At 42.3% G+C, this 24,634-nt stretch overlaps 1 protein-coding gene across 1 annotated transcript in view; it reads left to right on the top strand.

Moving 5' to 3' along the window:
* LOC137381382 (beta-galactosidase-1-like protein 2) overlaps nucleotides 1-24,634 on the top strand; it is a 75,426-nt gene that overhangs the window by 41,505 nt on the left and 9,287 nt on the right. Inside the window, exons 11-16 of the mRNA XM_068053886.1 lie at nucleotides 4,163-4,243; nucleotides 5,209-5,315; nucleotides 10,311-10,457; nucleotides 14,819-14,890; nucleotides 17,125-17,203; nucleotides 23,278-23,365. Of these exons, the coding sequence (XP_067909987.1) occupies nucleotides 4,163-4,243; nucleotides 5,209-5,315; nucleotides 10,311-10,457; nucleotides 14,819-14,890; nucleotides 17,125-17,203; nucleotides 23,278-23,365 (574 nt within the window). The remainder of the gene's footprint in view (nucleotides 1-4,162; nucleotides 4,244-5,208; nucleotides 5,316-10,310; nucleotides 10,458-14,818; nucleotides 14,891-17,124; nucleotides 17,204-23,277; nucleotides 23,366-24,634) is intronic.

Here is a 24,634-nt window from a genome sequence, read left to right on the forward strand (position 1 = left end):
GGTACATTACCATCTGTAAAAAGTAAAATTGTCTTCGACGGAGATCTTTCATACGAACAAACAACAGAGTATACGAATTAGGAGCAGGAGTAGCCCACTTGGCCCCTCGAGCCTGCTCCACCATTCAATAAGATCATAGCTGATCTGATTGTAACCTCAACTCCACATTCTCGCCTACCCCCAATAACCTTTCACCCCCTTGCTTATCAAGAATCTTTCTACCTCTGCCTTAAAAATATTCAGAGACTCTGCTTCCACTGCCTTTTGAGAAAGAGAATTGCAAGAACTCGCGACCCTCGGAGAGAAAACATTTCTCATCTCCTGTCGTAACTGGGTGATCCCTTATTTTTAAATAGTGACCCCTAGTTCTAGATTGTCCTGCAAGAGGAAGCATCCTCTCCAAATCCACCATGTCAAGACCCCTCAGAATCTTATTTTTCAATCAAGTTGCCTGTTCTTCTAAACTCCAGCGGATACAAGCTCGGCCTGTCCAACCTTTCCTCACAAGACAACCTGCCCATTCCAGGTATTAGTCTAGTAAACCTACTCTGACCTGCTTCCAATGCATTTACATCCTTCCTTAACTAAGGAGACCAATACTGTACACAGTATTCGAGATGTGGTCTCACCAATGCCCTGTAGAACTTAAGCGTAACCTACCTACTTTTGTATTCAGTGCCCCTCGCTATAAATGATATTCTATCAGCTTTCCTAATTACTTGCTTGTACCTGCTTTTGCGATTCATGCACTAGGATACCCAGATTGCTGTGCATCTCAGAGTTCTGCAATATGTCACCATTTAGATAATATGCTTTTTTTATTCTCCCTGCCAAAATGGACAATTTCACATTTTCCCACATTATACTCCATTTGCCAAATATTTGCCCACTCACTTAACCTATCTACATCCCTTTGTAGCCTCTTTATGTCCTCTTCACAATTTACTTGCCTACCTATCTTTGTGTCATCAGCAAACTGGGTCCCTTTATCGAAGTCATTTATATAAATTGTAAGAAGTTGAGGCCCCAGCACACCACTTGTTAAATCCTGCCAACCAGAAAATGACCCATTTATGCCTACTCTGTTTCCTGTTAGCTAACCAATCTTCCATCCATGCCAAAATATTGCCCCCTACACCAAGAACTTTCATTTTCCACAATAACCTTTGATGTGGCACCTTATCAAATGCCTTCTGGAATTCTACGTACAGTACATCCACCGGTTCCCCTATATCCACAGCACATGTTACTACTTCAAAGAATTCCAATAAATTGGTTAAACATGATTTCCCTGTCTCAACCATGTTGTCTCTACCTGATTACCTTGGATTTTTCTAAGTGCCCTGCTATGATGACTTTAACAATAGCTTCTAACATTTTCCTTATTACATATGTTAAGCTAACGAGCCTGTAATTTCCTGCTTTCTCTCTCCCTCCATTTTTGAATAAAGGAATTACATTGGCTGTTTTTTAATCTAATGGAATCTTCTCCAAATCTCGGGAATTTTGGAAAATCAAAACCAACGCATCAACTATCTCACTAGCCACTTCTTTTAAGACCCTAGGATGAAGTCTAGCAGGACCCGGGGACTTGTCAGCCCGCAGCTCCAACAATTTGCTCTGTACCACTTCCCTGGTGATTTGTACTTTTCTTGAATTCCCCTCTCCCTCCCATTTCCTGATTTACAGCTATTTCTGGGATGTTACTTGTATCCTCTATGGTGAAGACCGATGCAGCATACCTGTTCAATTCATCTGCCATCTCCTTATTTTCCCTTATTTCTTGCCCCCAGACTCACTTTCTATAGGACCAGTGCTCACTTTGTTAACTCTCTTTTAAATATCTTGCTTGCTGTAGCCATTGTCCCAATGGGCCATAGGCATCTCTCCCCATTAGAGAGACAGTTGGTGATATATAGCTTGAGGGTCACCACTCTTCAAGCATGAGGCGAGGAGGCTGGCCTCCATGAACTACCGCAGCTGGTACGGGGATTGAACCCGTGCTGCTGACATCTTTCTGTATTATACACTAGCCGTCTAGCCAACTGAGCTAACTGACCCCCTTTTTAAATATCTATAGAAACTTTTACTATCTGTTTTTATATTTCTAGCCAGCTTTCTCTCTCTCTCATTTTTCCCTCCTTATTAATCTTTAAGTCGTCCTTTGCTGTTTTTTATATTCTGTCCAATTTTCTGACCTGTCTTTGTGCAATTATATATTTTTTCTTTAAGTTTGATACTATCTTTAACTTTTTTAGTTAACCACAGATGATGGGTCCTCCCTTTGGAATGTATCTATTCAGACCTCTTATAGTTGGTAGGAGAACCCCTTTAATGTAGTGAGCAAAACAGAGAAGGGAACGAGAACAGCAGACAGAAGATTAGTGCACAGAAACACTAACTGCTATAACAGAGGCAGCTGATATGTTTGGCCATAAACCGATTTAATAAACAGATAGAAAAAGGTGAGATAATGAAATATCAGTTCAGTCAGCCTGTGAAAAAGGCATGAGAGAAATGAAAAATGACTATAATAGCTCTTGAATGAAAGAACATGGGAGCAAAATGAACATTTGAATTTGGCATGAAAGAGAGATTGTTTATCTTGAGAGGCACAAATTTGAGATTATATTGGGAATCTTGCCATGTTTAGTCTCTCGATGGAAAAGACTCATTCATTTGTTGGGTTCATCTGCAGCAAGCTATTCAGTACTTGGGTCTGGGTCAGTGTTCTTTATCGTGCTGGCTCCTGCACTTGAACACACTGGTCAGTGCATCCAAATTTGCATCCAAATACCAGCATTATCCATGAATGGGAAAGATGCTGGTGCCTGATTAGGAGAATGTCAGATGGACCTTGCCAAGGAAGTTGTTGGAGTAGGTCTTCAGGTCTCCTGAGCCCGTTTTCAGACCTGAACCGTTAAAAGCATATTCTTTCAGCTACAACTTGCATCCAAAAGTGCTTTGCAGAAGTGTTATCAAACAAAATTTGATACTGAATAAGGAGCTGTTAGAACAGGTGACCAAAAGCTTGGCCAAAGTGGTAGGTTTTAAGTGCCTTAAAGGAGGAGAGACAGACAGAGGTTTAGGGAGGGAATTCCGGACTTTCGGATCTAGGGACAGCCACCAATGGTGGTGCGGTGTAAATCAGGGTTGCGCAAAATTCAGGCACGAATGCATAGAATTATCTTTTGCAAATCTGATGGAATTTTATGCTCCCTCCACAGGAGCGGGCTGGTGAGTGGGGCTCATAAAATTGAGTGTGGGGGGGGGGGGGGGGGGGGGGGGTGGGGGTGGGGGTGCCATTCCTGGCGCTTTCCTGCCCCACTGCAATTTTATCAGCAGTGACAAACAGCCCACCCACCCCAGGCCAATCAAGGCCCTTAAGTAACCAGTTAACTGCCACTTAAAGGCCTCCTCCTGTCTCCGCTGGTATTTTGCCAGCGGCCGTAATCTGGTGGCCGCCTTGCGAGCAGGTAGGGGGGTGGGATGCCCTCCTGATTGGGTAACCTGTGCCCCATGGAGGACCGCACCTGCCCCCACTGAAATAGTCATCTCCCCCAATCCCCCCTTGCCTCGCCCCAGGGCCTGGCCTCTTCCGGGGCCGACGTTCACGATCCTGCTGTTGGCTGGGTGCAGTCCCAGCAGTGGCTATTGCTCCCAGTGGCGCTGCTGGAACTGAGAGCTGCTGGCCCACTGATTGGCAGCTCTTGGAGGCAGGACTCGCTGCCTCAGATAGGTGGAAGTCCTGTCCAAGTTCAGTTAACGGCCTGGGAGGCATAAAGTCATGGTGTGGCTCCCTAGGACCAGCAGAGGCAGGCTCGCCCCCTACTTTTTGGCTGGTGGGTGGGGCCTCCCGCCCAACGTAAAATTGCGGCCATTGTCTTTTTTGATGTTTGAGGTGCACTCCATTCCCAAACTGATTATTTCTAGATTTTGATTGTGGGTCCTTTTCTTTTTTCAGTCAAATGGGTGGTTTATAGTTGCATTTCATAATACTATAGTTGAGCTCTATGTTGCATTATTTAGCCTCAATTATTATTATTTTGGAAGTAACTGACCAAGGTCAGATTTCACTTGTGGTTTATTTTAAGTACAGAAAAATGTCGAACCTGTCGGTTGATATTTCTTCTTCCGGCTTAATTTTTCTCCTGTACGCTAGATTACGATGCACCTTTGTCCGAAGCAGGAGACTACACAGAAAAATACATTCAAATTCGGGAGCTTTACATGAAGTACTTGGGTAAATACACAATACATTTATGAATATTATATGCTATTTATTGCAAAAAACGAATTTCACAGATTTTTGTCCTCACTCTAGGCATGGAAATCGAAAGGGTATAATTGTCCCTTAGCTCCCTCCTGCAATAACGTCTCTGTTTAAACTTCTCTCTTTGCGTTACATGAGTAGAACGTAATGTAAATGATCAGGTACCCACTTCAGCATGCTTTCTGAAAGCATGGAAATTTCTGTTAGGCTATCTGTTTCGCTGCCTGTATTTGGTAAACCTTAACTTTGAAGTATGTTCCTTAAAACATGTTTCATCAGCTGACTGGTAACTGTGTCTGAATCATGGTCATGCTTCTGGGAGTAAAGTATCTGCTCTGGTACCCAAAGTACAGAATGCCCTTAATTTATCATTTGATTCATGATTACAGATAAGGCAGCTTTCCTGGGTGGTTAGTGTGAGAAAGGTTGCAGTGGGAGGGAGAATTTGGATTTAAGGCACAATTTGTAAGGAGTTTTTCTCTGCAATTAATCTCTGCCATAGCTGGCTTTGGAATGATTGATAATCCCAACTCTCTGCCCTCTCCTATTCCGCCCATGTCACAGCTTGAGTTTAATACTGCATCATCCTTGCACTGGAATTTCTCTCACATTTTGAAAGTACAGTTTTAGGAATTTAAATTAGAGATGGTGGATGTAATATGTGATCATGTGACTGCCAGTAAAAATAATCAATTCAAACAAGAATTTGGAAAGTCAAAAGCCAAACTCATTTGCTGTTGCAGAGAACTGGTATGGACTCAACAGGCTGATTGGCAGCCTCCTATGCTGTAACCATTCTATGATTCTGTTCTATGTTTTCATGCAAAATCTTTTTTTCTAGTACCATTCTTCACCCTACCCCCAAAATGGTTTTTATTGATATTAATTCATAAATTAAAAAAATTAGGCTAATTTTTGTTTTCACTCTATCACAGGTCAAGAATTACCTGAACAACCTACTCAAATGTATAAATCAAGCTATGCTACGATTCATCTAAAGGAATACATTCCTTTGTGGGAAGCTCTCAGTCAATTAGAAAAGGTATATTTTAGTGACTGCAACTTACTGTGTATCTGTCCAGGCCAATTACACACTGGAGGTGAGTGAAGCTGGTACAATTTGGATTCAGATGATAACTGGTCTGGAAAACTGAGTCTTGTTCTTAAGTAGACAGCATTTAGAGATGGTTATTGTGTTGGTCACCTCCCAGCAGCATGTATTACAAAATGGCAAATTTTCTCCCACTTAATAGAATAGAACTTCCATTCTGGGAGTTCAGTTATGAGCACTTAATCACTTGCACTGCGTTCCTGTGCATGTTATTGGTACACATTTTTAAAATAAACGCCTGTAGTAACTAATCAGAAGTTCTACCCAAGTGAGTCTCCAGTATCCCTCATTTCTTCAAGAGAATGTGCCATGCAGAGACTAGGAATTCTCCTAATGAGTCTACTGAAATATCTGAAGGCAAGTAACCTCAATCTGTTCTCGCCCACCTCCCAGGAGCTGCTTACAAGGCATTGTAGCAGAAGCCTGGTGTATACCAGCGCTCTCAGCTGAGGAATGGTTAGTGGGTTAAAAACATGAGGTAATGCAAATGAATTAAGGGATTCACATACCTCTCAACCCATCCATACCCACATATCCCCCACTGCCCCAGCTCACAAGGGGTTGCACCTGTGGGAAATTAGATCATCTGATCAGCTTTGCATAGCCTTGTTGCCTGAGATTTCTAATGTAAGAAGAGGCATAAATGCATGTTTAAAACCTTGAAATGCAATCATTTAGATTTTTTCCAAAGTAGATGAATTTCCAAATGTGGAATCACAGAATCGCAGAGTAATACAGCGCAGAAGAGGCCCTTCTGCCCATCGAGTTTGCACTGATGCATTAAAGACACCTGACCTGTCTACCTAATCCCATTTGCCAGCACTTGGCCCATAGCCTTGAATGTTATGACGTGCCAAGTGCTCATCCAGGTACTTTTTAAAGGATGTGAGGCAACCCGCCTCTACCACCCTCCCAGGCAGTGCATTCCAGACTGTCACCACCCTCTGGGTAAAAAAAGTTCTTCCTCAAATCCCCTTTAAACCTCCTGCCCCTCACCTTAAACTTGTGTCCCCTGGTAACTGATCCTTCAACTAAGGGGAACAGCTGCTCCCTATCCATCCTGTCCATGCCCCTCATAATCTTGTACACCTCGATCAGGTCACCCCTCAGTCTTCTCTGCTCCAGTGAAAACAACCCAAGCTTATCCAACCTTTGCTGTTTGTAGTATATGTAAATGATTTGGAGGAAAATGTAGCTGGTCTGATTAGTAAGTTTGCGGACGACACAAAGGTTGGTGGAGTTGCGGATAATGATGAGGATTGTCCGAGGATACAGCAGGATATAGATCGGTTGGAGACTTGGGCGGAGAAATGGCAGATGGAGTTTTAATCCGGACAAATGTGAGGTAATGCATTTTGGAAGGTCTAATGCAGGTGGGAGGTATACAGTAAATGGCAGAACCCTTAGGAGTATTGACAGGCAGAGAGATCTGGGCATACAGGTCCACAGGTCACTGAAAGTGGCAACGCAGGTGGATAAGATAGTCAAGAAGGCATACGGCATGCTTGCCTTCATCGGTCGGGGCATAGAGTATAAAAATTGGCAAGTCATGTTGCTGCTGTACAGAACCTTAGTTAGGCCACACTTAGAATATTGCGTGCAATTCTGGTCGCCACACTACCAGAAGGACGTGGAGGCTTTGGAGAGGGTACAGAGGAGGTTTACCAGGATGTTGCCTGGTCTGGAGGGCATTAGCTATGAGGAGAGGTTGGAAAAACTCGCATTGTTTTCACTGGAACGACGGAGGTGGAGGGGCGACATGATAGATACAAAGTTATGAGTGGCATGGACAGATAGTCAGAAGCTTTTTCCCAGGGTGGAAGAGTCAGTTACTAGGGGACATAGGTTTAAGGTGCGAGGGGCAAAGTTTAGAGAGGATGTGCGAGGCAAGTTTTTTACACAGAGGGTGGTGAGTGCCTGGAACTTGCTGCCAGGGGAGGTAGTGGAAGCAGATATGATAGTGACGTTTAAGAGACATCTTGACAAATACATGAATAGGAAGGGAATAGAGGGATATGGGCCCCGGAAGTGCAGAAGGTTTTAGTTTAGGCAGGCATCAAGATCGGCACAGGCTTGGAGGGCCGAATGGCCTGTTCCTGTGCTGTACTGTTCTTTGTTCTCCCTTCATAGCTTAAGTGTTCCATTCCAGGCACCATCCTGGTGAATCGCCTCTTCACCCCCTCCAGTGCAATCACATCCTTCCTATAATGTGGCGACCAGAATTGTACACAGTACTCCAGCTGTGGCCTTACCAAAGTTCTATACAACTCCAACATGACCTCCCTGCTTTTGTAATCTATGCCTCGATTGATAAAGGCAAGTGTCCCATATGTCTTTTTCACCACCCTGTTAACCTGCCCTTCTGCCTTCAGGGATCTGTGGACAAACATGCCAAGGTCCCTTTGTTCCTCGGAACTTCCCAGTGTCAGGCCATTCATTGAATACTTCCATGTCACATTACTCCTTCCAAAGTGTATCACCTCACACTTTTCAGGGTTAAATTCCATCTGCCACTTGTCTGCCCATTTGACCATCCCGTCTATATCTTCCTGTAACCCAAGACACTCAACCTCACAGTTAACCACTCGGCCAATCTTTGTGTCATCTGCGATCTTACAGATCCTACCCCCCACATAGTCATCTATGTCGTTTATATAAATGACAAACAATAGGGGACCTAGCACAGATCCCTGTGGTACGCCACTGGACACTGGCTTCCAGTCACTAAAACAGCCGTCTGTCATCACTCTCTGTTTCCTACAGCTAAGCCAATTTTGAATCCACCTTATCAAGTTACCTTGTATCCCATGTGCATTTGCTATCTTGATAAGTCTCCCATGTGGGACCTTGTCAAAGGCTTTGCTGAAATCCATGTAAATTACATCAACTGCACTACCCTCATCTACACACCTGGTCATAGGCTCAAAAAATTCAATCAAATTTGTTAGGCGTGACCTCCCTCTGACAAAGCCATGCTGACTATTCCTAATCAAATTTTGCCTCTCCTAGGGAAGATAGATTCTCTCCTTCAGAATTTTCTCCAGTAGTTTCCCTACCACTGACGTGAGACTCACTGGTCTATAGTTCCCTGGCTTATCTCTACAACCTTTCTTAAATAGTGGGACCACATTAGCTGTTCTCCAGTCCTCTGGCACCTCCCTGGTGGCCAGAGAGGAATTAAAATTTTGGGTCAGAGCCCCTGCAACCTCCACCCTCGCCTCCCACAGCATCCTGGGATACATCGTCCGGACCTAAAGATTTGTCCACTTTTAAGCCTGCTAAAACCTCCAATACCTTGTCACTCCCTATGACAATTTGCTCAAGAACCTCACAGTCTCTCTCTCAGTTCCATATCTACTTCCTCATTCTCTTGGGTGAAGACAGATGTGAAGTATTCATTCAACACCCTACCAATGTCCTCTGACTCCACCCACAGATTTCCCCCTTGGTCCCTAATGGGTCCTACTCTTTCCCTGGTTATCCTTTTCCCATTGATATAGAATATCTTGGGATTTTCCCTACTTTTACCAGCGAGAGCTTTCTCATGTCCCCTCTCTGCTCTCCTAATTGCTTTCTTAAGCTCCATCCTACACTTTCTGTACTCCACTAATACTTCCGTTGATTTGCTCTCTTTGTATTTGCTAAAAGCATCTCTTTTCCTACTCATCGTACCCTGAATGTTTCTGATCATCCATGGTTCTCTGGGCTTGTTGCTCCTACCTATTACCTTAGAGGGAACATGTTAGTCCTGTACCCTCCCCATTTCCTTTTTGAATGCCCCCCACTGCTCTTCTGTAGATTTCCCGACAAGTAACTCTTTCCAGTCTACCTTGGCCAGATCCTGCCTTATTTTATTAAAATTCGCTCTTCCCCCAATCCAAAACCTTTTTTTGCAACTTGTCTATTTCTTTCTCCGTAACAAGCTTAAATTGTACCATGTTGTGTTTGCTATCACCAAAATGCACCCCCACCAACACATCAACCACCTGTCCGGCTTCATTCCCCAGAATTAGGTCCAGCACTGCACCCTTCCTTGTTGGATCCTCTACCTATCGAGCTAAAAAGTTCTCCTGGATATATTTTAAGAACTCCACTCCATCGAAGCCCTTAACATGATGACTATCCCAATTAATGTTGGGAAAGTTGAAATCACCTAATATAATTACCCTATTATTATTTTTACACACCTCTGCGAATTGCGCACATATTTGCTCCTCAATTTCCCGTTGACTATCTGGGGGTCTATAATAAACACCTAGCAATGTGGCTGTCCCTTTTTTATTCCTAAACTCTACCCATAAATCAATTTCTAAATTTCTATCCTGTAGAATAGAATTTGTCCCTCTATCCAATAGTTATTTTATTGAAATTTAAAACATAGTTATCTTGCTTGAGATTTGAAATCATCAGAACATAATAAGTTTACCAGCAGTACATTGTTTTATTGATTGCAGTGCCACTCCCTACAGAGCCAGCTACTAATTCCTATCCATTATTGATATCTCTGTCTGTGGCACTCACCTTTTTCCTGATTTAGAAATGTGTTAAGGTCTTCTCTGTTTTGGTATTGGCTTGCTAGACTACCTCAGAACAGTAGTAGTATTGTGAGTAATGCAGTTTAAAGTTTTTGTGGTTACTGTATCTGATGCTAGCTGATAAATAACCTAATTGAATTAACCTAACTTTCCGTGTTGGGATTTGAATTCTCAAGCTATGCTATTGCACATCCTATGGTCTGTTTTGCTGACTATTACAGCGAGAGGTGCTTCACTACACAAGGTCATCAGGTCAAACTCAACAAATACTTAACTCTTGATCTGTTGGAGGTTCGTTAGGTATAGGGATGAAATGGCTGGCACGTGAACTATACACAAATGCTTGAAGTTATGGGAGGTGTAACACATTCCGCTGTCTTTATTTTTATAGCCAATTCAAAGTGAAAGACCTATTAATATGGAAAACCTGCCAATCAACAATGGCAGTGGACAAGCCTATGGGTACACGTTATATAACACAGTAATAAATAGCGGAGGAATACTTCGTTCTGAGCAGAATGTGCGTGACAGAGCACAGGTAAACAAGAAGTTTGTTCTTACGGTTTTGGTGAATGTTTGTTTGTATTTGCCAAAATGAAGGATGTCTGTGCTGAGGAAGACCCACTGTTTGGCACTCAGTATCTGTCACTGACAAGTTAGGTGGAGGAGAAAGAGAATTGTGTGAAAAGAAGTTGTGCATATGCTAAGTCGTCATTCCAGTGGAGGGGCTCTGAGCATGTATTGTTCGTGTTAAAAAAATAAAAAATGTTGCCAAATGTTGAATTTAGCAGTTTTCCTAGTCCTGTTAGTTTGCAGTAGGGAAATGGTCCAGGCACAATTTAATGCCCGCCTCCCCTAAATTTAGTAACACTGGACATGAGGGATGCATAGACATATCTTGCACTCAGTGTTGCCACAGCATAAATGATAGGAAATATGTTGCAAAGCATATTTTCCTTATTTACGTCACAGCGAAATGTGATTGTCCATATATGGGCCCGTCTTTGTGCCTTTTGACAGGTGACAAAAGAATGGAGACCTAGCACAGCCAGGTCCCACTAGAAATTCCACCTTCCCGCCCAAGTAATGGCATTTGATGCTGATTTAATTGAGGAAATTCGAGCTGAGAGGTCCTGCGTGCCCCCTGCAGTGCATACTTGGAGCACTTAACTTCCTCTCTCACTATCTCCTTTGTTGATATGACTCTTACTGTTACAAAACATCATATGCTCCCATTCCCCATATGTTACGACCACGGCGGGAGCAACGCACCATCAGTTCAGCCCTGTCACTCCACAGGTCGCAGCATATTATTAAGCTTTCACACCCAATCTGAAAACCGCGAAATTAAACACTCTAGTAACCCCAGAATGAAACTGACCAAACCGCGTATCCTTAAACAACAACAAATTAACTAGTTATTAAAAAAACTAAATCTTAAACACTATTAAGATAAACCTATGTCTAAAAACCTATGCCAGCGTTCGCCAGAGCTGGCGGGCAGCCATAAAGGCGGGGCTAAAGTGTGGTGAGTCGAAGAGACTTAGCAGTTGGCAGGAAAAAAGACAGAGGTGCAAGGGGAGAGCCAACTGTGTAACAGCCCCGACAAACAAATTTTTCTGCAGCACCTGTGGAAGAGCCTGTCACTCTAGAATTGGCCTTTATAGCCACTCCAGGCGCTGCTCCACAAACCACTGACCACCTTCAGGCGCTTACCCATTGTCTCTCGAGATAAGGAGGCCAAAGAAGAAGAAGATGTCTAAAGATGTTATAACTTATTTGAACCTAACTCCCACGTTCATTCACACACACACTCAAAAACTAATAGTTATCCGGTTTTAAAAGTGGAGTTTTGAAAATTAACGCGCTCAAGAATAAATGAAATAAGTTTTTTGTAGGTTATGTTCCTGATGGATGAGATCTTTTAATGTAAAAATAATCCAAGGTCACTTGAAGTCTTCATGTGGATTTGATGAAAATAGTCCTTCAGTAGATAGGCATTCAACTCTTCAGCTGCAGCAAGCATTAAACAGTCCTTTGAACGGTAAGCACAGCAATACAAACGGTTTCTTGGAAAAAGAAGGCTTTTCTTCTTTACTGAGGGAATTAACTTGGCTTGTAGGTCCTTGTAGAATTTTTGCTGAGAGGTAATAGACAGCTTTCATCTCTTCAATATGCTTCACTGAAAAGTCTCTCCAAACTAACTGGTTTCAGCCAGTTCACCACACAGCCAAGTGGAAACATTACCATGTGGCCTCTCGCTCTCGCTTATGATGTTGTCTAGGGTAACAAAAATGCAGCTGTGGCACACTGTATCTCCAAAACCTTCTCCTCCTTAAAGATGCACAGTTTTTAACAGAGTCTTAAAGCCACATACTTTTTTTTAAATCTGAGGAGAAAAATAATTACAAGTCCGTGACACATGCGCAATGTTGATGGTGATGTGCTAATGTGCATGTTTGTTTATTTTTCTGCTTTCTGTCTGAAAGGGCAGGTGCTGGTAACGATTCTGTTGCCAATTGCACCTTCTCTCAACCCATCTTTTGTTTCTTTACTTGTCCCATTGCCATCCCCTTTTGCCTTGCACCATCATCCCTTTTGTCATTTAATCACTCCTGCCTTCCAGCAGATCAGACCTTTCCCTTTGCTCTTTGCTTCCCCTCTTCCCTTGGCTCTGCTTGAAACCTGTTAGAATCTCTAGTCTTCTAGTTCTGATCAAAGGTCATCAACCTGAAATGTTTTGCTCTCCACAGTGGCTGCCAAACACAAAGATTTATCTGCTGTAAATTTGAAACTACATTTCAGTTATTTTCTCTCATCTATAATTAACTATAGGAATCAGGCATTCATTGTTAAATAATTATTTCCATAATTGTAGTTTACACAAACTTCGGAGGCTGCCAGTTTGTCAAATGAATGGTGAATCCAGCTTTTTCTTCAGCATGAAATGGTGTCACATTTTGCTATATGCTGAAACCTGTTTTTAAAAAGACTTCTTCATTTTTCTGTTCTCTTGCATTTCCACTGCTTGTCTGTGGGAGTTTGAAGCAGCCGAGTTAGGAATTTATGAATGGAGAGCACAGACGTATCTCATACTGTTGTTGTAGAAAATCTGAAGCAGTGACAATTGTTGACAACCTAGCTTTGATTTACATTAGGTACTTTCAAAAGCACTGAGCCCTGTAAGGTGCCTGTTGGAAGGTGCTGTGGCTATTAGTGATTGACAGTCTCTTTCCCCCCCACCCCCAACCACTAAAATTGGGTCATAAATTGCTAAACGCTTTTTGTGAGAAAAGAGTTCACTGCACTTTCTTTGCTATCAGGCTTTGAATGTTTGAAATTTTTTCTGCCATTATGTGTGCAGGTGGCGACTCAAGTTGGTTGTGGTTTCACAGTGCTCTCTGATGCATTGCTCAAGTGGTCATGATTTATATGTGCACCTGGACAGTGACAGTCAGTTATCTGAAAGATTTGGGGAGAGAGCAGGGCAGTGAGATGAGTTATGAATTGCTCTAGTTAGGAGTTGGCATAGGAACCAAGAGATGAATAGCCTCCATCTGTTCTGTAAACTTCTGTGGTTCTGTGGATGCTGCTGCAGTCAGGACTGTAATGATAGCAATCTCCTGTTAAATTGATTGCCCAATTCTAAACATCAGTTTCCACTAATTGGCAAAAAAAATAACTTTCTTTCTTTGCCAAATTTGGACAGACACGGCAGGGGGGTGTGGTTAAGAAAATCCAAAAATGGGAAACCTGTCTCCAGTGTGTCTACAGCCGGCTTTAACCAAGACGGGTTGGGAGGCAGCCATCTAAACTGCTTTCTGGAGGCAGGTCCATCGTTAAAATCTTTTAATGAGGTGGCTTGCCTCATATAGTTAGCCAGAGTTTTACTTGAACAGCTGCCAGAAGGTGAAAAGGGCTGGATCCATCAGCACAGCTTCCAGATAAGGAGCAGCAGGAGTATTTTCCCCCTGCACCAACTGACTTTCCTCCCCACGATCAGGCTACCCACCCACCCTCTGCCCCCGATCTACTGATGCCCAACCTTTGTTATCTTCTCTGCACACACTCTCCCCCCACCACCCCATGCCTTCTCCACTTTTTCCCCACCCCAGTGTCTTCTCTGGACCCACCTGCCCCTGAAGGACTTCTGGGAAGCCAGTACTTATGGGTTTATCGGCCGCTACAGCCTCTATCTAAATATCGGGGCCAATGGTGCAGCTGAATTTTATATATTTGTTGTCTTCATTGAATGCCAATTACTCTGAACTGGGCAGAAAGTCATGCTCAATTCTACTAGTAACTATGGTTGCTTGAGTTCTATAGTAATATCCACAGACTGTTCTGGACTGATACTAAACCCACGTTGGACACATGAATTGGATGATGCTGCAACAGGAACATGTAAAGCAGATTACAAGAGCTATCTCCATCACAGTTGCTCATTCTAATCACATCCCACTATCAGTGATGATAGAGAGTGTACTAATCTTCAACAAGGCTTGTGACTATACTATCGAGTATAAAGATAGTAGGGTTGAAACTCCAGTGAGGAGAAGGGGAGTCTTTTAGCAATTCTCAGAGGCATTGGCGATTGTACTGGCTGCTGTGAATTCCAGGCAAATCTGTTTCTTTTACTATCTTTAGGCTAACCATGCTTAGTTGAAAGGAACTAAAGATATACCATGTGATACATCCTATAAAGGAAATAGGAAGAAGAGGCCATAGCTGCTGTAATATTAAAACATACTCCAGCAGTAACTTCCATAGTGCTTTTCCTGCTTTAGGTTGCTCTTATCACTGCTGCACTCCTCCTGTTGCTGAAGGGCACAGCCTGTCATTCACACACAACTTTGTGTTTTTTAGTTGCACAAATGAGCTTATTTTCTGATGTTTCAGGTGTTTGTTGATGGTCAGTCAATTGGATTCTTGGATTACAAAAATGTGGAATTGGCAATCCCAGCTGCTACGGTAGGTGCCATTAAATATCAAGCCTCCAAAATGTGTTTGTAGATAGTTAAACAAATACTTCTCTCGCAATATTGCTCATTTTGAAGGTTGCAGCATATAGTCAGGCTTTTAATACTGTTGGTCACTATTTTTGTGAAACTATGATGAAGGAAAGCAAGAAAAAACTTACATTTGTATAGTGCCATTGATCTTCCCTGGACATGCAAAAATTGCTTCTCAACCAGTGCTTTGTTGTTTTATGGGAAAAGACAGCAACCAATTTATATACAGCAAATGAGATAAATGACCAGTTAATCTGTTTCTGGAAGTGCTCAACGAGGGATAAATGTTAGCCAGGGAGAAGTCCCTTCTCTTTTTTTTTAATAGTCGTGGGATCTTTTACATCCATCTGAATAGGGCTTAAACTCTTATCCACAAGTTAGCACTTCCAGCAATGGAGTACTCCCTCAGTACTGCACCATGGTGTTAGCCTGGATTATGTGCTCTAGAGTAGGAGAGGAGCTTGAACCCACAATCTTCTGACTCAGAAGGGGTAGTTTAAGAACAACACTGGAAAAAGTCAAGAACAGAAGTTGTGGAGTTTTTAGTACATCTAGTAAGGAAGTGACTTGTATAACTGGGTCACAGAATCTCTGTGGAAACAGATGGGAAGTAATAGTATTAAAAAGGGTGAGCACCATAAATGATTTTCAGTGGTATTTTCAATGACATTTCTTAGATTTCCATGAAAACATAGAACATAGACAATGGCCAAAACTGCACTTAACATGGTCTTCAATTGCTCCAAAATGGCAAGTAGTTTATAAGCGCCCCAGTCTGGGTTGCATCGTTTGATAATTGTGAAGAATCAGAGCACGGTGAATGATAGTGAAAGCCCACACAACATGCTAAATCCTGTACACAGTTAATGGGCATTGTAAAAACCTCTTCGATCTTCCATCTAGTGATTACCTGGGTGTCCTTGTTCATGTCACTAAAAACTAACATGCAGGTGCAGCAAGCAACTAAGAAGGCAAATAGTATATTCGCCTTTATTGCAAGAGGATGTGAGTACAGGAGTAAAGAAGTCGTGCTGCAATTGTACAGAGCCTTGGTGAGACCATACCTGGAGTATTGTGTACAGTTTGGTCTCCTTACCTAAGGAAGGATATACTTGCCATAGAGGGAGTTCAATGAAGGTTCACCAGACTGATTCCTGGGATGGCAGGATTGTCCTGTAAGGAGAGATTGCAGAAACTGGGCCTGTATTCTCTAGAAATTAGAAGAATGAAAGGTGATCTCATTGAAGCATACAAAATTCTTACAGGGCTTGACAAAGTTGATGGAGGAAGGATGTTTCCCCTGGTTGTGGGGTCAGAACCCCTGGGGACACAGTCTCAGAATAAGAGATAGGCCATTTAGGACTGAGATGAGAAGAATTTCTTCTCTGAGGGTGGTGAATCTGTGGAATTCCCTACCCTAGAGGGCTGTAGAAGCTCAAGCATTGAGCATGTTGAAGACCGAGGTCGATAGATTGCTAGATATTAAAGATATCTAGGAATATGGGGATACTGTGGGGAAAATGGTGTTGAGGTAGAAGATTAGCCATGATCTAGTTGAATGGTGGAGCAGGTTCGAGGGGCAGAATGGTGCAGTGGTTAGCACCGCTGCCTCACAGCTCCAGGGACCCGGGTTTGATTCTGGGTACTGCCTGTGTGGAGTTTGCAAGTTCTCCCTGTGACCGCGTGGGTTTCTGCCGGGTGCTCCGGTTTCCTCCCACAGCCAAAGACTTGCAGGTTGGTAGGTAAATTGGCCATTGTGAATTGCCCCTAGTGTAGGTAGGTGGTAGGGAATATGGGATTAGTGCAGGGTTAGTATAAATGGGTGGTTGTTGATCGGCACAGACTCGGTGGGCCGAAGGGCCTGTTTCAGTGCTGTATCTCTAAATAAAAATAAAATAAAATGTCTCCTGTAGGTTTATTGCATTAATATTTTATTCCAAGAGCAATTTTTAAAAATATAAAAGGTAGGATTTCTATGTTCTGGTTTAACTCTGCCGTCATGCAGTGTTTTGTATTGTCCGTATTTAAATTGTTAACTCCTTTATAAATCCACGACAACACTAATCTTAAATATCATTAGGGAGCAGTATATATCATTTATTTAAGAACTCCCCTGGTTGCTCTAGTTAAATAAATTGATGGTAAGGTTCTGAGATGTTCCAGTGCTTTGTAACTGATCTCTTTTTCTCACAGGGTAAGCGAAATCTGAGCCTTTTGGTGGAAAATCGTGGCAGAGTTAACTATGGCGACAAACTTGATGACCAGCGAAAAGGTGATTTTTGTGAGATGGTGATTAACAAAGTAGTCAGTGCTATGTAGTACATAATCAGTCAACATTTGCAACCAGCGCATATATCTGAGTCAGTCTATTAAATTATTAATTTTAATGTACAAAGTCTGCCCAACAGGAAGAATTGGGTTAAATGTACCAGAAATACAAATCCATAGAAAATTGATATACTCGTACACCTAAAATATTAACTGGGTTACATTTCAGTCATTGGAAAGATTTCACTATGATTGTAAATGCCATACTTTGATAGCTAGATGTGGGACTGAGGCCAGAACTCTGATCATTTAAGGAATCTCAGTTTCTACAGCTTAAGTAAACATCAGATGTGAATACTATTCCTGGGTTTTAAAGATGCTGGGGTATGGTTCAATGGGTAAATTGCTGTTCTCGGCCTTCAGCTAAGGTGTCCAAATTAATGCAGTCCTTTACCTGATTTTGCAAGTGATCGGGTGATGTATTTAGCTCTAACCCATAAGATTTCTCTCTTTATGTCCAAACTCAACTGTTCCAATATTCTCCTCACTGTCCTTCACCCTTCGTAAACTTCAGCTCATCCAAATCGCAGTGTCTCAAAATGTCTGTCCTTGCTGTATTGGCTCCTGACCCCCGCCCAATGCCTCCAATTTAAAACACTCCCTATCCTCTGAGAGCTTTGCGTTCCTCTGACTCTGGCTTCTTGTGCTCTACTCCTGCCTCCCCTTCAGCCACCAGGTCCCATGCTCTGTAATTCTCTTCCATAGCCTCTCCACTCCCTCTTCTCTTCTTTTGAGACCCTTCTTAAAACCCAGCTCTTTGACTAAGCTTTTCGTCACTTCTCTTAATAGTTTCTCTAATTGGGCATCCATTTTTGTTTGGGTACTGTTCTGTAAAGGCCTTATGATATTTTTCTTTGTTAAAGGTGCTCTGTTAATGCAAGTTGTTGTTATTTGGTTTGCAACAATGAACATTGTTTGAATGATGGTCACCGGAAAAATTTCTGTTCTTTTAGAGTCACTTACGAATTATTCAGAGCTGCTTTGACTTGGCTGAATATAGAGTTCAGAGGGAAAGTGAAAAAAGAAATGAGAGGCAAAAAGCACATATGGGAAGAGACTGGCAACTAACATAAAATGGAATCTAAAAGTCTTCTATAGGCATATAAATAATTAAAAAGGTGATAAAAGGAGTGGAGTTGATTAGGGACCAAAAAGGGGAGTTACGCAGGGAGGCAGAAGACATGGCTGAGGTACTAAATGAGTACTTTGCATCTGTTTTTGCCAAAAAAGAAGATGCTGCCAAAGTCATAGTGCAAGAGGAAGTAGTTGAAACACTAGATGGGCTAAGAATTGATAGAGAAAGTATTAAAAAGAGTGATTGTACTTGATAAGTCACCAGAACCGGATCAGATGCATCCGAGGAGACTGAAGGAAGTACGAGTTTTATTGCTGACAATCTTCCAATCCTCCAGAGGACTGGAGAAATACAAATGTTCAACTCTTCACAAAAAAAAGTGTAAAGACAAGCCCAGCAACTACAAGCCAGTCAGTTTAACCTCGGTGGTGGGAAAGCTTTTAAAAATGGTAATCGAGGACAAAATTAACAGTCACTTGGACAAATATGAATTGATTAAGAATAGCCAACACGGATTTGTTATAAAGGAAAATTTGTGTTAAACTAACTTGATTGTGTTTTTGATGAGGTAACAGAGTGTTGATGAGGGTAATGCGGTTGATGTGGCGTACATGGCCTTTCAAAAGGCATTTGATAAAGTGCCACATAACAGGTTTGTCAGCAAAGTTAGAGCCCATGGAATAAAAGGGACAGTGGCAGCATGGATATGAAGTTGGCTGAGTGACTGACAGAACAGTCAGGTAAATGGTTGTTTGTTTTTCAGATTGGAGAAAAGTATACAGTGGGGCTCAACAGAGGTTGTATTAGGACCGCATGCTTTTCTTGATCTATATTAATGACCTAGACTTGGGTGTGAATCATAGAAAGTTTAAGGCACAGAAAGAGGCCACTTGGCCCATCGTGTCTGTGCTGGCCGAAAAACAAAACAATCCATCCATTCTAATCCCATTTGGTCCATAGCCCTGCAGATTACGGCACTTGAAGTGCATATCCAGAGTCCTTTTGAATGAATTGAAGGTTTCAGCCTCAACTACCCTTTCAGGCAGTGAATTCCAGACCCCCACCACCCTTTGGGTGAAAAAATGTTTCCTCATCTTCCCTCTAATTTTTCTACCAATCACTTTAAATCTATGCCCCTAGTCACTGAATTCTCTGCTAAGGTAAATAGACCCTTCACCTCCACTCTATCCAGGCCCCTCGAAATTTTGTACATTTCAATCAGATCTCCCCTCAGCTTTCTCTGTTCCAAGGACAACCCAGCCTATCCAATCTTTCCTCATAGTTGCGTTGTGCAGGGCACAATTTCAAAATTTGCAGGTGAGGCAAAATGTGGATGTATTGTGAAATGCGAGGAGGATAGTGATAAACTTCAAGAGCATATACACAGGCAGGTAGAATGGGTGGGCGTGTGACAGCTGAAATTAATGCAGAGAACTGTGAAGTGGGAAGATTGAAGAAAGGCAATGTGAAATAAAGGGTACAATTTTAAAGGTGCAGGAGCAGAGGGACACGGGGGTAAATGTACACAGATCGTTGAAGGTAGCAGGACAAGTTGAGAAAGTGGTTCATAAGGCATATGGGATCCTGGGCTTTATAAATTGAGGAATAGAGTACAAAAGCAAGGAGGTTATGGTGAACCTTTAAAAGACGCAGGTTTGGCCTTCGCTGGACTATCGTGTCCAGCTCTGGGCATCGCACTTTCGGAAGGATGTGAAAGCATTAGACAGGATGCAGAAAAGAATGGTTCCAGGAAGGAGAGACTTCAGTTACGTGAATTGATTGCAGAATCTGGGGCTGTTCTTGGAGAAGAAAAGGTTGAGAGGTGATTTGATAGAGGTGTTCAAGATCATGAGGGGCCTGGACAGAATAGATAGGGAGAAACTGTTCCCATTGGCTGAAGGACCCAGAACCAGAGGACACCAATTTAAGATGAATGCCGAAAGAACAAAAGGCGACATGACGAAGATTTTTTTTTACACAGAAAGTGGTTGGGATCTGGAATATGCTGCCTGAGTGTGTGGTGAGGACAGATTCAATTGTGGCTTTGAAAAGGGAATTGGATAATTATCTGAATTAAAAAGATTTACAGGGCTATAGGGAAAAAGGAGAGCGAGTGGGGCTAGCTAAGTTGTTCTTGCAGAGAGCCACCACGGACACATAAGAACAAAAAAAAATAGGAGCAGGTGTAGACCATACAGCCCCTCGAGCCTGCTCCACCATTCAGTACAATCTTTGGCTTCAACTCCACTTTCCTGCCCACTCCCCTGAGAGACCAAAAATCTGAAATAAAAACACAGTGCTGGAAATACTCAACAGGTCTGGCACCGTCTGTGGAGAGAGAAGCAGAGTTAACATTTCAGGTCTCTGACCTAAGGTCACAAACTTGAAATGTTAACTCTACTTCTCTCTCTACGGATGCTGCCTGACCTGCTGAGTATTTCCAGCACACTGTCTTTTTTTCAGATTTCCAGCATCTGCAGTATTTTGCTTTTATTTTAGAGACCATAAATTTGTCTATCTCCGCCTTAAATATGGAGTATCCAGAACCCTCTGAGGTAGAGAATTCCAAAGATTTATAACCCTTTGAAGAAATTTCTCCTCAGCTCAATCCTAAATGATCTTCCCCTTATCCTGAGACTATGTCCCCATGTTCTAGCTTCCCCAGCCAGGGGAAACAGCCTCTGTGTCTATCCTGTCAAGCCCCTTCAGAATCTTGTATGTTTCTGTGAGATCACCTCTCATTCTTCTAAACTCCAGAGAATATAGACCCAATTTACTCAGCCTCTCATCAGAGGACCGATCTAGTGAACCTTCGATGTACTGCCTCCAAGTCAAATATATCCTTCCTTAAATATGGAGACCAAAACTGCACATAGTAATCCAGGTGAGGTCTCACCAAAGCCCTGTACAGATGTAGCAATACTTTATTCTTGTATTTTAATTCTCTTGCAATAAAGGCCATCATGCCATTTGCCTTCCTAATTGCTTGCTGTACCTGCATACTAACTTTGCGTTCCTTGTACGAGTACACCCAGGTCCTCTGAATATTAACATTTACAAGTATCATGCCTTTTTGTACTCCGTCTGCCACCTTGTTGCCCACTCACTTAACCTGCCTATATCTCTTTACAGTCTCTTTGTCTCCACCTCATAGCTTACATTCCCACCTATCTTTGTATCCTCATCTAGCTTAGATACATTACTCTGTCGCTTCATCTAGTCATTAATATAGATTGTAAATAGCTGAGGTCCCAGCACTGATCCTAGCAGCACTCCACAGGTCGCAGCCTATCAACTTGAAAATGCCCCGTTTATTCCTACTCTTTGCTTTCTGTCTGTCAGTCCTCTATCCATGCTAATATATTACCAACGCCATGAGTCGTTATCTTGCATATTAAACTTTTGTGTGGCACCTTTATTTTTTAGAATTAGAACATTACAGCGCAGTACAGGCCCTTCGGCTCTCGATGTTGTGCCGACCTGTGAAACCATCTGACCTACACTATTCCATTTTCATCCATATGTCTATCCAATGACCACTTAAATGCCCTTAAAGTTGGCGAGTCTACTACTGTTGCAGGCAGGGCGTTCCACGCCCCTACTACTCTCTGAGTAAAGAAAGTACCTCTGACATCTGTCCTATATCTATCACCCCTCAACTTAGAGCTATGTCCCCTCGTGTTTGCCATCACCATCCGAGGAAAAAGACTCACTATCCACCCTATCTAACCCTCTGATTATAGAATGCCTTTTGGAAGTCTAAGTTACATCTAATATTACATCTTCTGGTTTCCCCTTTATCTACCCTACTAGTTACATTTTCAAAATAACTCTCATAATTTTGTCAAACAGTTCCTTCTGTGCTATAACTATTGTGATTCGATTGTTATGGTCAAGGGAGGAGGGGTCGAAGGGCTTCCCTCTTTTCTTCCTCCTTGTTTGACCACAACTGGTTTAATTCTTTCTTAAAGTGGATGTACTGGCCAGTTCAGTAGGTATTTGATTACTTACTTGCTGTGTGCATAAGAACCAATCGGACAGCTTTTCTTGAATTAACAAAGAAAGAGGTTAACTTTATTGTACATAAACTGAACTAATAGAATAATAAATAGCATGCCAACTTTCTGTCTCTCTCACACACAGACACTAGAGATTTACACATGCGCAAATAGGTTACAGAGTGGGGAAAGGTAGATTGGTTGACTTCGAGTCCATAGAAAAAAGATTATACAGTCTGTGTGTTTGGTGAATCGGCTGGCTTCTAGCTGAAATCAGTAGTCCTAAGGCTTTTAATTTAAAGAGGTAGATGACTGGTTCGGTGGCTCTCTTGGAGATAGCAATGCAAATGATTTCCTCCAACGGGGTTTCTGGCTGTAGCTGGAGTATGCAAAGGTGGTCAGTCAACAGGCAGGGTTTGAAAACTTTCAAGCTGGAATGGGGAGAGAGGGACCTCCACTTGGGTCTGGACATGTCAGAGTCCAGTTGCTTCTCCTCTCTGCTGCAGAAAGACACAAGTTTAAAACCACAGATGGGTAGTGGCTTGTCACATGACAGCCACTCAGTGATTCAAAACATAGCAGTATTTCTCTCTTCCTAAAAAGAACAGGCAGTTCCCTTAAACTTCCTGGGTCTTAGTTCTTGCTGGGAAATGCAGCCATTCCGTCTCCCTCCTCACAAGCCTTGCAGTGTAGGATACAGTTTTGCAAATTAGGTCACCATCCTAAGCTGCCAGCAAAGTCATCTTTGTAGTTTTTCTTTTTTAAATGTCTTTTAAAATAAAAATATAAATTCATATCTCCAGTCAGTGGATTAAGGAAAATTATCATTCAATAAAGCACATTGGTGTAACACTGTGATATACCTCAGTTGAAACTACAATGAATACCACCTCATTTAAATCAGGCGACTTGTTAAAATACCCAATGTTTGTTTTGGATGTTCAGGTCTCATAGGAGATATCTTTCTGAATAAAGAGCCTTTGAATGGCTTTACAATCTACCCCTTGGAGATGAAAACCAGTTTTATTGAGAGGTAAAGTAACATGAATTCAGCATGCTTTCAGATGATTTGTTATGTTATGCAATCGCTGATTTGTATAATTACAGCAACTCTTGTAAAGATGTTTTTACTTTTTATTGTTTTGGGCTTCTGGAAGTGTACTTTCTCTATGCTCTAGTCCCAGTGTGTTGCAATCATTTAAAACCATAGAAAAGTTACAGCACAAAAAGAGACCATTCAGCCATCATGTCTGCGCTGGCTGAAAGAAACTAGCTGCCCAAACTAATGCCACCTTCCAGCACCTGGTCCATAGCCTTGCAAGTTACAGCACTTCAGGTGCAGGTACCTTTAAAAAGAGTTGAGGGTTTCTGCCTCCACCACCAATCCAGGCAGTGAATTCCAGACACCCACCACTCTCTGGGTGAAAAAGGTTTCTTTGTGTCCCCTCTAATCCATCTTAAATCTGTGCCCTCTGGTAATTGACCTTTCCTAGGGGAAACAGGTCCTTCCTGTGTACTCTATCTAGACCTGTTACTTTCAGCAGAGACCAGAGTTCAAATTCCAACTCAAATCTCTGTTCTCTGAAGGCTGTTAGTCACTATTCAACTTCTGGTGGATGCAAGCACGAGTTTGACAAAGACAGTCATGGTACTTGCTGATTTTCCTTATATTCCCCCCCCCCTTTTCCATAGTACACCTTGCTGTGGGGAGCTGCACCATCACCTGTCTGCAAAAGAATATTTCCGCTGCCTCCCCCTCCTATCATGATGGCGCCTTTTATGGCCTGGGAAGGTTTGCTAACTGATTGGGAGTGATATTTATTTCTCCTGTGAGCTGACCACACCCAGACCTTGAGTGAGCCTGATTCTAGTTGTCGCACTAGTTTCTTCAGTCCCCTCCTTATAAATCTTTACACTACTGTCTGTTCTGTTCCATTATTAATGTGATTGGTTTCTTAAAAGGGATAAATTACCTTAAATAAAAGACTTTTTAAAAATCTGTTACAAATAGTTGCGATCACGCTTAAAATTTTGGAGGCGTTTCCGAGCCACCATGTGAAGTGCTAGAATCAGGATAACAGGGGCAGTCATGTCTTCAGAGAGGGTTTTCATTATGGTATTTTGACTCTTAATTGGCTCCAGTCACTGCATTAATCATTGTGGCTGTTCCAGAGTCCCTGATAAGATTATTCATAATCCAACATTTGTACATCTGATATTCAAAATATCAACACATGGGCAAACATATCAGCATGTTAATCTACTCATTTCTTTTGGTATTTTTATTTTAAAGCAATTAAAG

The sequence above is a fragment of the Heterodontus francisci genome, chromosome 22 (assembly GCF_036365525.1).
Source record: "Heterodontus francisci isolate sHetFra1 chromosome 22, sHetFra1.hap1, whole genome shotgun sequence".
Taxonomy (NCBI): domain Eukaryota; kingdom Metazoa; phylum Chordata; class Chondrichthyes; order Heterodontiformes; family Heterodontidae; genus Heterodontus; species Heterodontus francisci.